We start from the raw sequence: 16,869 nt of genomic DNA, 5'->3' as shown, positions 1-16,869 counted from the left end.
AACTAATGGTCAATGGTACTAAGAAGTCACTTTTTCTTCGATGTTATCTGGTTTGCATGCTTTTCCTTAGCCAGGTAGAAATATTTTTACTGACTGAATTTCCAGAGCTCTGCAGTTTTCAGATCCAGAGTTAGAGATTGTAACAACTCCTAATTTGACTAATGGGCTGCATTAGTACACCTCTTCTTAAATTTACAAGAGGAATTAATTTTGCTATATTAGCCTTTGTCAAATGATGACTTAGCTTAAGAGACGTGCAATTAACCAGTTAAAAAATCATTGTTAGAAATACTTTTTTGGCCCATGTATCACAAAACTCTTAGCCCATTTATCACCAGCTTCATCCATTAATTCAGCATGGATTGTCCTTGACTAACAGGGTTTTCTGAAACTTTACATTTTGAATTTAATAAAGTACAAAGAGCTTTACTGACAGAATGGGTCTGATTAAAAGCACTTAGTTGTTCTTCAGAAACATCATTTACATTTTTGCTGTGATAGGTTTCTTAAAAACTATTCAGGGCCGGATCTTAGATTGTTGAGTGGTGATATTTCAATATGTTACTACTTTTTCCCCTCTTCAATTTGGTAGAACAATTGTACCCAGTCAAGCTGAGCAGTGATCCAAACGTTTCCTGGCTACCGTTTTGGTGCACCATTTTTTAAAGTACTTAAATTTGGTCAAGTAAATGAACTTATTAAGCATACATACATTGCGTAAATACAGAGTTCCAGGGTTTCATACCCCTCTATTATATATTTCATGATCACCAGATAAAATCTAGGGTTCAAAAGTAATTCAGTCCATGTGGTAAAATGTATACTCAATGGAAGCAGTCCTGGAATGACTGTTTGGTTTGATAATAAGAAAAATGGAAATAGAAAAAAAATCTTTACTACAAAACTGTATTTGAGTTCTAAGGATGTTTGTGTTCTTTCCCTCTTTTCTGGTTGCCAGTTTATCGTGGTATCTGGACTGTGCTCATGCTCCTGGGGGTGATCACTGTTCTGGTGGCCAGCTTCTTCATCATCTGTGCAGCTCCCTTTGCCAGCCATATTCTATACAAAGCAGGAGGAGGCATTTTCATCGCTGCAGGTGGGTATCATGTACACTCAGTCAATGGTAGCTGTCAACACAGTGAGGCTGTTTTCCCCACTTTTAAATATCTACCTGATTAGCCCCAGTAGTAAAAAAAATCCTATACTTCCGTGCTCTGGGTACGTCAAGGGCCTCACTTGGAGATGCTATTTCCAATGTTTCTTAGACATACATCTGTATAAAAGTTACTTTTGGGTTAAGATAAAGACCCCAAGATTTAAGTTAAATCACACAATTACATTTCAATTTTAGACTACTTTTCACAAACAAAATGAAATAATATTTACTAGTGCTGCCCATCGTAACGTGATTTCCGAGTGCTTGATTTAAGGTGATATTTTTGCAAGAAAAACGATCATAATGGACTTTGTTGAAGTTGCAAGCCCCAGTACATTCATATGAGCATTATATCAGAAAGATTTTGAATGAGATTGGAGTGCATGGGAGTATTGTTTGTAAAGTGAAACTTGAATAAATAGTAGCTCTAAAAAAATTATCAACGAAGGATGGCTTATAGCTGACTTCCCATCTCCTTGTGAAATTGTAACCTTAAAGACTCTTCTGACTCTCTGGTGTCCCTAAATATGTCCCCTTGTTAAAGTTCATGTGTTGATTTAGATTTCATTTGTTACACACTTAGCATATTGTCCTTTTTTAACGTTTTCTTTATTGAAAATGTCAATTACTATCCAGGAAATATGATGAAGAGCAAAATATGACTTGTACAGGAATAGTAACAGCCCAGGTAAATTGAGCAGAACAATAAAAAACTGGAGACGTTTTTGTGTGTTTCCATTGGTTCTTGCACATCAGAGTACAGAAAGAAAATTTTCCAAAGGGATGGTGTCCAGATGTATAATATACATTAAAATAAACACAAACAACATATATTCAAATATGCTAAGGCAAAGTCCATTTAGGCCTATTAAACTGAGGACGGATGTATGTTGAGAAAATTTCAAAACTATTGGCCAAATTGCAAGGTGAAAGTGTCCACTGCAATGTAAGCCCAGGGTTAGTTGGGACATGAATCAGATGACCTGTGTTAGAGAAACTGGGGCTTGAGTGTCTACACTCATTCTTAACCCTACATTAAGACTTTTCTAACTGGGGCTCGAATTTGAGGCTCTGGCATCTACACTACACTATGCAGACCCGAATCAAACCAACCATATCCCAGACTCCCTAGTGCCTTTCTGAAATGTGGCTACTGTGGTCCTTTTGAACATGGTTCAAAACCTGGTCTTTTTGAACATGTGGGAAATCTTTACTGCCCACCTTGCACGTTAGAGGAAGTTTGAACAGCCTGCCAGTGCAGCCTGTCGAGCAACATGGAGATCCCTCTTCAAGAAGTTCTCTTGCTTGCGCTTTCACTCCTGTGTGAGAAAACAGGGAGAGGTGCTGGTAGACATTTTGGCAGCCTCTTCTGACCCACCAAAGGCACCTGATAGAGCTTTGGAGGAGGAAGAGGAGAAGGCAGAGGAGGAAGAGTCCACTGGCATGGCAGACTAGCACTGTCTGCTGCTGCTCAGTGCCCTTATTATAGCCGCTGATGCCCGCTGCTTAGACCAGCGCTTCTGGCACAGGGTCACAAGCACAAACTGGAGGGATCACATCGTCATGCACACCTGGGATTACCAGCAGTGGGTCCAGAACTTTTGCATGAAGAAAGCTACATTTCTGGAGCCTTGTGAGCAGCTTGCCCCAAGCCTTCAGCGTAAAGATACATACATGAGGCCTCCCTTGCTGGTCCAAAAGTGGATTGCTACAGCCATCTGGAAGTGGCCACCCGAGGGCGCTGTAGGTCCATTGCCAACCAGTTTGGTGTTGGAAAGTCGACTGTGGGTAAGGTGGGGGCAGAGGTTTCTGAGGCAATCAGGCATGTCCCAGATGACTGGAAAAAGGCTAATGTAGTGCCAATCTTTAAAAAAGGGAAGAGGAGGATCCTGGGAACTACAGGCCAGTCAGCCTCACCTCAGTCCCCGGAAAAATCATGGAGCAGGTCCTCAAAGAATCAATCCGGAAACACTTACATGAGAGGAAAGTGATCAGGAACAGTCAGCATGGATTCACCAAGGGAAGGTCATGCCTGACTAATCTAATTGCCTTCTATGATGAGATTACTGGTTCTGTGGGTGAAGGGAAAGCAGTGGATGTATTGTTTCTTGACTTTAGCAAAGCTTTTGACACAGTCTCCCACAGTATTCTTGTCAGCAAGTTAAAGAAGTATGGGCTGGATGAATGCACTATAAGGTGGGTAGAAAGTTGGCTAGATTGTCGGGCTCAGCGGGTAGTGATCAATGGCTCCATGTCTAGTTGGCAGCCGGTGTCAAGTGGAGTGCCCCAGGGTTCGGTCCTGGGGCTGGTTTTGTTCAATATCTTCATAAATGATCTGGAGGATCTGGAGGATTGCACTCTCAGCAAATTTGTGGATGATACTAAACTGGGAGGAGTGGTAGATACGCTGGAGGGCAGGGATAGGATACAGAGGGACCTAGACAAATTGGAGGATTGGGCCAAAAGAAATCGGATGCGGTTCAATAAGGATAAGTGCAGGGTCCTGCACTTAGGACGGAAGAACCCAATGCACAGCTACAGACTAGGGACCAAATGACTAGGCAGCAGTTCTGCGGAAAAGGACCTAGGTGTGACAGTGGACGAGAAGCTGGATATGAGTCAGCAGTGTGCCCTTGTTGCCAAGAAGGCCAATGGCATTTTGGGATGTATAAGTAGGGGCATAGTGAGCAGATCGAGGGACGTGATCATCCCCCTCTATTCGACGTTTGTGAGGCCTCATCTGGAGTACTGTGTCCAGTTTTGGGCCCCACACTTCAAGAAGGATGTGGATAAATTGGAGAGAGTCCAGTGAAGGGCAACAAAAATGATTAGGGGTCTGGAACACATGAGTTATGAGGAGAGGCTGAGGGAACTGGGATTGTTTAGTCTGCAGAAGAGAAGAATGAGGGGGGATTTGATAGCTGCTTTCAACTACCTGAGAGGTGGTTCCAGAGAAGATGGTTCTAGACTATTCTCAGTGGTAGAAGAGGACAGGACAAGGAGTAATGGTCTCAAGTTGCAGTGGGGAGGTTTAGGTTGGATATTAGGAAAAACTTTTTCACTAGGAGGGTGGTGAAACACTGCAATGCGTTACCTAGGGAGGTGGTAGAATCTCCTTCCTTAGAAGTTTTTAAGGTCAGGCTTGACAAAGCCCTGGCTGGGATGATTTAATTGGGGATTGGTCCTGCTTTGAGCAGGGGGTTGGACTAGATGACCTCCTGAGGTCCCTTCCAACCCTGATATTCTATGATTCTATGTGGTTTACCCCAAGATAATAAAATAATGTCAGTGCGAGGTGGCCGTGGAAAACACACCCTTATCCAGAGTGTGACTACCTACATGGGGTTCCTGCTTCAGAAAAAGTTTGCAGCTATCAGCACCCACGATTGGGTCAGAATTCATGTAGGAATCAACAGGATGCTGCGCTGGCTTTCCACCTGGCTTACCCTGTTGTGGGTTCATGCAAACACGCAGACCTCCACACCCTTCCTTCACCCCGCAGCCAGCACATTTCTGGATAAAAATTCAAACTACAGTCATTTTTGAGGCACAGGATTTTGTCACCTATGGTTGGCATGGACTATGTCTAATTGAAATGAACTCGTTCTGGAAATGGAAAACATTTCCCCAAACATACTCACACAGTTCACTGTTTCCAGGCAGCTCCATAGACTGTTGCGGATTAGAGCAGCAAGCTTAAATGCATGACAATGTGATGTTGTTATTTTTAAGAACCAGAATGGCCCTAGCAAAAATTTGTGTCTTTCCAGTAAAAATACTCTTTAAAGGTATACTTGACTGTTTGCGTTTCTCAGGCACCTTTTGAACTCCAGGTGGTGGGGGAGGGGGAAAAGGAGAACAACAAGACACTAGCCATTAGCAGATGCCGTGGCTTGCAGCATGTTTCTCATACCTTTTGCATTGGTTCTTAGAGTAGAAATACCTCCCATTAGTGTAGCAATTAACATTAAATTGGAGCCAGGAACTTACTGGGATCAAGGGTGGGTTCTGTCCCTTCTGTGTCTGCTGCAGACTCAGCAGTGGGATGTTCCTTGTGGGAGTATCAAACAGCTCCTCTGAGTATGGACCCAGAATTTGCTGCTGATCCTGTTCCAAAGCCTGCTTTCAGACCAGTTTCAGCAACAGAATAACTTCCTGGTCCTCAGTCGGTGCCTGCTGCTGACTCCCATCAGTCCCCATGCTGGATTCTGGGGCCAGCAGGGCGTCATCCTAGCTGACCAGGTCATCATGCACCATGATTGGCTCTTTGCTGGATACAGTGCCCAGTACCCAGTCAAACTCCTCATAAAATGAGAAGTTTTTTGGTGAGTTGCCTTAGGTGTGGTTCTGATCCCTGGTCTTCCAGTACTCTTGAGCTGCTTAATCCACTCCCTGCACTGGTTACCGGTCTGGTAAATGTGTAAAGCTGCCGGCTTCTTCACTATCTGCTGTATGCATGCTCATTCCTGGTACTTTTACTAAAGGCCACAGTTGTGCTAGCCTCAGACCAGAGAGTCACCAAAATCTGGCTGTGCTCCCATGACGATGAAGCAGCACATTTTGCAAAAGGCTTGTTCTGTTCAGTCTCCATTGCAAACACAGAAGGCTCTCTGATGGTGCGTTTGCAGCTCAGTGGTCAGAAGACAATGGAAGGGTTAATGCTGTTTTTATTTGAGTTGATTGGAGATTGTTGGGATAGAGAGGACAAAGGAAGTTGGCCCATGGTATTGTGAAATACTTTTGGTGGACTCTCAGGACCTGATTCAAGCAGGACTCCATCTACACTACACATCAATAGGGCTTGAACCCTGAGTCCTGGCTTGATATGGGCTCAGACCCTCCACCCCTACAGGATCCTAAGATCCTAGTTCCAAGCCTGAGTCTGAGAGATGTGTGCAGATGGCATTGTGGTTTGGTGGCTTACATTGCAGTGTAGACATACCCCCAGGGACTCTAAGCTGCTATGAAAATACATGAAGGGTGCCGAAAAAAGGCATAAGTTTATAGCAACTTAGAGTCCCTCTAAACGTATCTCTGAATTTGCCCTAAATATACTCTTCTATATTCCTGCCAGTTTTCTGTCTCCTTTTGTACTGGTGCCTACATTTTACATAAAAGAATAAGCAGTGTTATGCTATTCCCTCATTTATTGACTCCCATAGCTCATTGGAACTGGTTACCATTTTCCATCAAAGTACTACTTTCTCAACAAAAATAACACTATGTTGGCAGGTTATTAAGTTGCAAGGGTATTATCTCCTTCCCCCACTACACTTCATCTGCTCCTCTTTAATGGTATAATGTAAATATTACAAAAGCACAAACACTCGGAGCTGAAGTTGCAACTTTTACTCTTAAACTCATATATTACACAATATATAGTCTCCCAATGTACAAGTGCACAATTGATATGGGCATCGTATTGAAGCATTGCTTTGTCAGTCTTGGAGAGTATGAGGTATCATTTTGTAGTAGAGAGGGGGAGTATGAAGCACTGGGCCTGGTGCAAGATCTAAGGCCTAAGCCAAAGGCTGTAAACTAAAGTCAGGCCATGTATTAGAGCAGATTCTTAAAGGTTCACTGTCCAGTATATGAACTTGGCAAAGTTGTTGCTAGCATATTAGGCATTAAATATGTAAATATATTTCAAAGTTAGTACAGATACACCACAATTTAGTACAAGATAAGATGGTTTGACAGAACAATGAATAGGGATGTTGTGTCCAATATATCGGGAACAAGGGAAGGTAACAAACAAATGTCATGAAACATGTAAGGTGGTACGTAAGTTATGTGTCTCAGTTATTTGTTTCAGTCTATAAAGGTTGGGGTACCCAACAAGTTTTATTTTGTACAAAATCTGGAGATAAATTCTCTGAGGTAGAAACCAAGAGCTCTGGGCTCCATTTCTGGCTCTGCTATTGCCCTGCAGCATGACCTTGGGCAAACCACTTTATCTATCTATACCCTGGCCCAAATTCTGAGTAAAATGGTGATAATAATCTCTACATCCCTTTAACAGACTTTTGAGATCAACCTAAGGAAAGCCCTGCACAAGTACTAAGTATTTTATATTATTATTATTATTGATTATTTAAAAAAAACCCAAACATTTACATTTGTTCCTCTAGCTCCCACATAATCATTTCTTTTTTAAAAGTTAAGAATTTATACGAAATGATAGGTTATCTTTCCTAGCTTTAAATGCTTTGTAAATCTTTATGCAGTAGTGGTGTTGTGATATTAGAGAGGCAAGGTGGAGGAGGTAATGTCTTTTACTATCCAATAAAAGACATCACCTCACCCACCTTGTCTCTCTTGTACAGCTTTATTCTTTTACACTCTAAAAATCCTTGGAAGTCCTGCTCTTTCTTTCTTTCTTTCTTTCTTTCTTTCTTTCTTTCTTTCTTTCTTTCTTTCTTTCTTTCTTTCTTTCTTTCTTTCTTTCTTTCTTTCTTTTCTTTTTGAAGACATTAGTCTGGACTTGCGAGACAGCAGAATTTTTGCATTTGTGACGAGGTAGTAGGAAAGCAGTATAAACTAGTGGATAGGGCCCTGGATACAGTTGGGTTGTATTCTTGACTGATACTGGTCTAGTGAGTGACCTTGGACAAATCACTTCACATCTCTCCATTTCTTCTCCCACCTGTTGTCTATTTTAATTGTAAACATGTCAGGGAAGACACTACCTCTCATTATTTGTTTGTACAGTACCTAGGTCACTAGGGACCTAGTCTAGACACTACTGAAATATCAATAATAATGAAGAAAAGCTGAGAAATTGGACAAAATCCCACTCTGATTTACCAGGAGTGCTACCGAAGAGAATGACTTGTGATATTATCTGGACTGGTATATTTTGAACCAAAATATGGCTGCTAGACCCAATAAAGAACAAGTGTAAGTATGTGTGTGTATGTGTGTATGAGCGAGCAGTGTGGAGGGAGGCAGTATGTCTGTGTAAGGAATAATGCCTGCTGGATGCTTGAGGAGGTGTGCTGAGAATGCTGACCTTGCAGCCAGAGCTCCTCCTTCAGCATTACAGTGCATGCAACAACAGTGGCTTTCATAGTGCAAGCAGTAAGTAGCATTATGGCTGCCTCCTGTGTGAATATATTACAGAAGGGGAATGGGTGCATTCCATAACATACTCACTGACAGCAGTACAGCCTATAATTACCATGGGCGTAATCCTGCAAGGTATTGTGCACCTCCTGGGATGAATTTATAGCTTTCTTGATGGGACTCACTGGTCCCCGTGAGACGCACAGCACGTTGCAGGATCAGGCCCTTGTGGGCACTTGAGATCAGAAATGTATTGAGGATTATTTCACTTTTTTGCGGATAGAGACAGAATATGTGAAGGGAATCGTCTTCTTTTTAGCTGCTCAATTATGGCCAAAATCTGCCCTCCGATGTACATGCCAACCCCATTATTATTCTACGTGAGATCTGGTGCGCATATCTAAGAGCAGAATTTGTCTGTCACTATCTCCTATAAAGGTCCCAGGAGTGATAATGACAGCGGTTAGAGTGTGAGAGAAGCCTGAAGTAAACCTGAGGACAAAAAAAAATTAAAATAAAAAAAAATGGGATTATAAAAAGTTGCCTTCAAATTAGAGGGGTTCTAATCTCCTAGGCACAAGCAAAAGGCTCACATCATTCTGTCCAGCACCTGTTGTCTTCATGTCTATGTAGTGAAAGATTTGTGCTATAAACAGACATTTTCCTTTGACAAGTGAAAGGCATTTCTTCGAGGGAAGAATGAGTATTAAAGGCCAAGAAACTGCCTCTTGAATTCATAGACATTTCTAAAGGTTCGGTATTCTTTTTCTTCTGCAATATGCAAAAGTATTTGTTTGAAAGAAATTCAAAAGAACAAATGCTAACGACAGAAAAGAGTGACCTCAGAGAAGTCCATGTCTTATCACACTGCACAGTGCTGTGTATCAAACATGTGTGTTCTTAAAAAAAATAAATGCAAAATGGAAAGAAAAGGGGGGGAAAGTATTTATTTATCCTAATCTCTCTCAGACATATTTCATGTTCTCGAAATAATTTCACCCATCATTCCTGATTCACCCAACTGCTGTTTTGTTCTATGCTTTGCAAGGGCAAATGGACACCCACACCCTTTGCAAAAGGTCTACAAGCTGAAAAATGTAGAAATATACCACAGTCTGAAATGTTGCTAAAAATATCTGTTTCATGAAATTGTGAGGGTTTTTTTTTTAATCTCAGTCATTTTGGCTGGAAGCTTGGCCAAGAGAGTTCATGACAGATGGTCAGCATAAGATTTCCCCAATAAAGATATTCATTTTGCTACATTCTGCTTTGTAATGAACTGAGATTCGAATTACACTTTGAATGGATGCTTACTAGATTTTTATTGGCATGGCTAATATTTAGAAGGAGAGAGATGAGCTAGTGGTGAAAATTTGTGTCTATAAAAATAAGATGGAGCAGCCACAGCAAATTATTTAACAGGAAATTATTTTTTGCAACCTTCCACAAGTGATGTAAACTTTATCTAAATAAATACTCATTACAAATGACGCACATAATTCTGATTTCACTCATATAAGGTTTACATTGACTTTGTTATTTCTTGTGATTTACACTAGTGAATTAGCTTCAAAATGAGGCCCAAAGCTTGTACATATCAGGGAATATACAGCATTATGCTGATTTAGCTTGCTGTCTCAAAGCTTCAAACACCAAAACAAGTTATGTTTTTCTTATTATCTTATAGAGAAACTTCCTTTAAAAATTATTATAGTCCCTGTATATAAAATGAAGTACTTACATACAATGGTAATAGGTGCCTGTTTAAAACCCTTAAGCAAACAGCTTCTCTTTGAATCAATATCACTATCTGTTAAGTATGAGTAACAGGAGGAAAGTCCCATTAAAGACAATGAAATTTAAACATGTGCTTAAAGTTTAGCACACACGTGTGGATTCCTATAGGGATGGTTTACTAAAAGGAAGCCGCCAACCCTAACATCAGAAGTTTCCAAGCAGATGATTTAGCAATAAAGCAAACACTATGCTGATGATTTGCTCCTCAGATCCTGACATTGCTATTAATAGGGTGTTTTTCTGTAATATTTCAGAATACAGGATGAAATGAGCAAAAAAGTGGGGTTTTGCCTCTTACTAAATTCTGCTTCCCAACCCATTTTATGTGTTCTTTTCTGTGATGGAATGCACAAGAATTTAAGTTCTGACTTTAATTCAGCAATAAACTAAAAGGTAGAAAACTTATTAGTCCTTATTACCTGCTGGGGGCACTTAGAAATAATAAAAATGGTCTTAGTGCCTCAGTTAACAAATGTGGTTTATATGTGGTCCCTTTCATTTCCTTCTACCTTTTCCATAAGTATTTTTCTCTCTGCTTAGGTTACATTTTCTTAAGCAGGTTTCCCTGCATTACAATTTGGCACACATAAGTCTCAATGCCCTGCTCTGAAATCACATGATGATATCTGTCTTAGTCTATGTTGCTTCACTGCTTTTGCAGTTTTTGCTCCCCTCTCTGCAGCTATTCAAAGTTGGGCCCTTACTTAACAATTTATAAGGGTTGTTCACTATTGCTGTGAGTATGAAGGGTGTTGATAGTAAGGGATCACATTCCACGGTGCTGATAGTAAGATATCACATTTCAGGAATCAGTCATTTTTAATACCAGAAGCTCTAATCATGTTATCTAGTACATAGCTGCACAGTGCACTGGAGATTGAAAGTGCTAGAGGTCTATAAGGACTAGTTATTTTTAGCTGTTGTTACAATAAAAGCACCTATGTCACCACTTCACCTTTTTACTTACTCTGGGTGAAACACATCCCTGTGGAGAGGGCCAGCACAAGGCTCATGTGCCACTGAGGTCGTACTTGCACCCTCTTTTGAGGGAATTAAAATGATATGTAGGTATGGTGTTGATATGATGTGTAGGCCCCTTGGTAAAGGTCCCCTGTTCTTTGCAAACAACTCTTGTTTCAGACTTAACAAACTCACTGCACCGAACACATCTCTTCCAGGTTATTTATCCAGAAGGGATAACATAAGGTATCCACAGAAAGCTTATAACTTATCGAAACTCATAATCATTGTGAGATGTGTGTATCGATAGTACTTAAGGAATAATGTAACTATAGTGAAAGTATGCTTTGTGGACTTCAAGTAAAAGTCAGTCACCAGGGGATAATGTCGTGGTGCAGGAGGGAGTTGTCACCTCTGCCTGGTTAGCTGGTGATGTAATGCAAAGTTCAGTGGTCTAGCCTTGCCCCACCCCAGGACTATCAATGGAAAACCATCAGAGACAACTGCAAATAATCAAAACCACTTGGAGGTAAAAAAAAAAATATTACAATAGACAGGGGATCACCCTGCCTGTGAATAAAGACAAAAGACTATTTCAGTATAACACACAGTGGGGAGGGGCACTCTGTATCCATTAACGGAGGAGACATTATGGAGCAGGGGTGTTTTCATGAAAGTTTGCATCCTGGTTCCTATAAAACCAGTCGGCTCTCCGATAGACTGAATGGTGAGGGGAACACCTACTTTACTACATAGGAAAGGTTTCAGAGTAGCAGCCATGTTAGTCTGTATCCGCAAAAAGAAAAGGCGGACTAGTGGCATGTCTCTAAGGTGCCACAAATACTCCTTTTCTTTTTACATAGGAAAGGTGACTGTTAATAAGTGTAGGCATTTTATGTAGTTTGCATTTTATGATTTTGTTTTGTATCATAACCACTTATTTCTACCACTCATTTGTTTCTAGTGGAATCTCTATTCCTTCTTAAATAAACCTTCTCTTGTTTTATTACAAGTGCTGTGTGTTATACAGGCACAGTGATTCAAGGTAAAACTAGTAGACGAGGGTGAAGTGCTACTATGGGGGCAGAGGATCTGGGATTTCTGTGAGAAGCCAGTGTCAGGGGCTGGATATCACAGGGGAATGCTTCAAAGGGATGTGGGGCGCACCTATTGTTAACCTGCAAGGCAAAGACAGAGCTGGCATAGCTCAGAGACTAGTGCTTGAATGGCAGACAGTCTGGTGGTGTTAGGGAGCTAACAATCCACCTGCTACGGGCAAGGCCACCTCTCACTAAAGGCAGGAGGTAACAAGGTGACTCCAGTCCTGGGTACCCCAAGGACAGTCACAGTTGACCATCTGCCGAGAGATAATTTAATCTGTGTATGGATTTTGTCACATTATTATTAAGGCATCTTTCAATATTTGGGTACTGTCTTGGGCTAGTGCCATCTTTGCTGTACTCCATTAATGTATTTGGCCCTGAGACTTTTCTCCCGTTACACAGAAAAATACTAGACTGTGTCCTCTATAATTCTGTTCGGTTCCAATTTTGTGCTAGTCCTCTACAGTAGCTGTTGTTGATAGGTGTTCTGTCACAAGATTCTCTTGCTCAATTTCACATTTATTCGGAGAATCTGCAGTTTGATTTCTTCTTGTGCATGTTTTGCGCTAAGGTATCCTCTATCTCAGATTATTTCACTAATACCAGTTGTATGTCTAATACAACATCAGTACTACATGTAATCAAGGTTTCAGAGTAACAGCCGTGTTAGTCTGTATCTGCAAAAAGAAAAGGAGTACTTGTGGCACCTTAGAGACTAACCAATTTATTTGAGCATAAGCTTTCGTGAGCTACAGCTCACTTCATCGGATGCATACTGTGGAAACTGCACAAAAGCTCACGAAAGCTTATGCTCAAATAAATTGGTTAGTCTCTGAGGTGCCACAAGTACTCCTTTTCTTTTTTCATGTAATCAAGGTTGACTTTATGCAACATTTTGCTTAAAAGATTTTAAAAATTTAATTTATACCTTGTAGAGTTGGGGTTTTTGACTTTGTCATGAAATCAAGCATTTGGAAAATAAGTAATCCCGAATGTGTATTTCATAGATGGGCAGTGTGTATAGAGACCTGCCTCACTCTTTATATAGCAGTTCTGCTTGCCTTCAATCTCATTAAAATTGCAGATCCTTTGGGAATTTAAGTCATGGTTTGATTATGCCTCAGGTTAACCACTTTAGCTCTTTTTTGGTAGTCTTCAAAGTCTAGTTTTCATAAACTTTAAACAGTTGTGAGCTATCTCCTGTCAGATGTTCATGAGGCAGTATAAATGTATTGTGTTTTGACAATAAAGCACCATGTCAGTGCACTTAACTCTCTGAATTTGGGTTGACTAATGATTCATGAATACAATTCAGCTGGTTTTAGGCCTTTTATATTTAACTACTTGACAGCAATTGACTTCATACTAGGAGACCTGGAAAACCAAGCTCCTAGTAGAAAATAATTGGCCTCCAGTTTTCACAAATGTGCTACCACATTCCAAAAATGAATGTCTGGCTGGAAACCCCTTTATTTATTTAATAACACATAGCACTTGTCTTTTCAAAGGGTCACACCAACAGTAAGTCTCTCAATAAACCTCTGAAGTAGGTAAATATTATCCCCATTTTACAGATGATGCACGGAGAAGTTCAGGTTAAAATTTTACAAAAGATTTTGTGTGCCCATCCTTGGTCTGATTTTTCAGAAGTGCCAGAATATGCCACACCAATTGAAATCAAAGGGAGCTGTGAAAATTAGTACCAAGGTGACTCAAATTGGACACACAACATCTCAGTATATTTTAGCTTATGTTACTTTGGCAGAGTTTGGAATAAACACAGAAGAAGCCTTTGACTCCCACTCCCCTGCTCTTTTCTGTGCAATCTATTGATTGTCATATTTTGTTGCAAAGTGCCCATGAATGAGTATTTTTTAATATTACTGAACAGTGGAATCTTCATATTAGCATAATGGAATGGAGACTTAATAAGTAGAACATCCCTCTAACATTTTAACATTTGAACAAATGGAAGGCAGCAAACTGAGGGCTTGATCCTGTAATCTCAGTATACCCAGAATTCCCGTTGTCATAAATGGGAGTCTTGGAGTGTGCAAAAAATTCAGGATCAGGTCCTTACCTTAACAGATGATCCCCAACTCCAGTCTGGCATCCATGCTGCAAGGTCATATTTTTGAAATACTAATATTCCATGGAATAAAATGTAGTAGTGGGGATGTAACCAATACCTCAGCCAGCACTGGTGGTGCATTTGGCTCCATCTACCTGGTTCTGGTACATAAAGTAGTGGAAAAATGATTAATAAAGTTTACAGGACGTATGTTCCTATTTTTCCATTTGTAAGCAATCCAAGGAATCTCCAGAATGGTGACAGGAGGAAAAGGCCATTTGTATTATGGTGAATTCCTTTCAGGAAGCTATTGTAAATCTGATGTAAATATTAACATACGACTTCATTTTTATTATTAAAATTTTAATTTTTTTCATATTGCAGTCTTATTCCAGAGGGAAATTTTGGGGACTTTTCCAGTGTGATGCCACAGGATTTGCCCATAAAATGATTGAGTGGAATCTCTGAACTGAATACATTCTAAATGATGCCATTGACATGAGGTACCATTGTGAAGTGCCTTGGCGTGGACATATAAAAGAGGTGAAGGGAATGCAGGAGTCTCCCTCCCACCCTCTTGACATCCTGCACAAGATCAAGACACAGAAGCAATCCCTGAACTTGGGGAGCAGAGAGTTATCTCTAGAGCCCTCACAGGTTCAAGTACAATACAGTGGATACTCAGCCAAATCCAAGACATAAACATGTTGCTGTTTTGCTTCATTGTGGCTTTGAACTGCATACCAGAATCAGCAGCACTCTTGCAATTGGCTCCCTTTGGGCTGATGCTTCCCTGTGCCCCTCTGGTGCAATTCAGAAACAAAAAAGGGGCACAGAACAGCAGTAAGCAACAAATATGTGAAGATAGCTAACAGTACTTAGCAAACAGGACTCGATCATTGACTGGTTCCAAGGTGATACCATAATCGGTAAATATAATAATTATTTATTTCATATCCATTAACAGTAAAACTCTCATGTTTCTTTTTCAGGCATCTTGTTTTCACTGGTGGTCGTGATGTATGTCATCTGGGTCCAGGCAATGGCTGATCTGGAAAACTACATGAATATGAAAAAAATTGATTGCCCAGACTTTGTTGCTTATGTGCACTATGGCTGGTCTTTCATACTGGCTCCTATAGGAATATTTTTTGCTTTGATTGCAGGAATGCTCTTCCTATTAGTAGGGCGTACTATTCACCTGCACTCTGACTTATCACACATCTAATAATGGGTATACTGGGATTGTGATAAAACTTTTAAACTGGAACACAAATTATGTACATTATTGCCGCTACTACTATATAGCGTTTGTAGAGGCACTTCTAGAATTGCTTACGTTACTTGTTTAATTGAGACGTTCCTATGGGACATAAAACTCAGTATAGGGAAAAAAATAACTTTCATTCCTATCCAATTTCTTTAAGTTCTTTAGGTACTACATGGAATGGTTCTCCACATAACATTAGTTGCAGCATTAGATCTCCCTGCAAACACAGGAGGGCAAAAAATCACCAACAACATAAAAATGGGTCAAATCAGGATTTTCTACATTTGTCTTAGCCATTTACTTTGTGCCACTGTCAAAAAAGTCCTTGTGGAGAATGGTAAAGACAGAGGAAAACAAGTGTTCAACAGAGTAATTTAATCCACCTCCTCTCCCCCTTTCCAAAACTTTCCTTTGCTTTACTATGAACAAACACTTCTGCACTTAAAAATAGAGTACAGTTGTTCATGCAGTATCCACGTGAACTGGGCAGTAGAGAAGATGATTCCAGTGAATAGTGATTTGGGGCTAGTATCTACATGTAATAGCTTAACTGTCAACATGATATGTTTTACTGCTATGTAAACATTTGAAAGCCGTATTCTTCTATATTCTGAAATCTGTGTTCATTTGTGGCATGGTTCTGTAAGCCAAAATAATATAGTTAAACTACTAACTAAAGGTATGCCAAAATTATATAATAACACATATGGTGTACATTTTTTAAATCAAGTTTTTACCAGGACATTTTGTAGGTATGTTTGATGATTGGCTTTTTCAAACATTATCCATGATTTACATACTTTAAATAGTGAAAAATTGCTGTATAATGAGATTTTTAATTAAAAATGTTTATTATGAACACAATATAAAGTGCATGAACATGTATGTCTTCTGCAGCCCTCAAGTGTCTAAATATTTGTATATGAAATCTACAACATGATAGACCAAATCCTGCTTTCCTGCAAAGAGCCCCAATGAAAGCAATGAGACTACTCCAGTGAGGAGGGAAGCAGAATTTGGACCTACATTATGTAACTGGGGATAGCTGGCTGTGTGTATTTGTGCCTGCATGCATGAGTGTAGGTGCTTGTATTCCTAAAGTGGAGGGGGTAGAGTTCTAATATTAGGGAAATTTCTTTCGCTTGGGACTAGTTCTGGTTGAAATTCAATTCATCTGAGAGCATGGGTAGAGTCTGCACTTTGTAACTCACTGCAAAGTAGTCTTGAGTTGATGGAGAAACATAAAGATTGTATGCTGGTTTCTTCTAGTACCCAGTGCTTCATTCCACAGCTGTTATGAGTACTAATGGCATCTCTAACTGGCAGGAAAGCAGTGACCTCTTAGAAGATGTGGTGGGATAGATTGTCTGTTGCTTCCAATCCAGCAGCAATCCAAATTAACTCTTCCCTCCCACCCCCTGCCGATGTATTATGATCCTGTCCTGAA

The 16,869-nt window shown here is 40.2% G+C and overlaps 1 protein-coding gene across 1 annotated transcript in view; it reads left to right on the top strand.

Moving 5' to 3' along the window:
- Positions 1-16,157, top strand: part of TMEM182 (transmembrane protein 182) — a 41,776-nt gene extending 25,619 nt beyond the window's left edge. The window contains 2 exon segments of the mRNA XM_073351546.1: positions 959-1,096; positions 15,145-16,157. Of these exon segments, the coding sequence (XP_073207647.1) occupies positions 959-1,096; positions 15,145-15,380 (374 nt within the window). The 3' untranslated portion in view covers positions 15,381-16,157.
- Positions 16,158-16,869: the final 712 nt, after the last annotated feature.

The sequence above is a fragment of the Lepidochelys kempii genome, chromosome 1 (assembly GCF_965140265.1).
Source record: "Lepidochelys kempii isolate rLepKem1 chromosome 1, rLepKem1.hap2, whole genome shotgun sequence".
NCBI lineage: Eukaryota > Metazoa > Chordata > Testudines > Cheloniidae > Lepidochelys > Lepidochelys kempii.
This window is presented reverse-complemented; position numbering and strand designations above follow the sequence as displayed.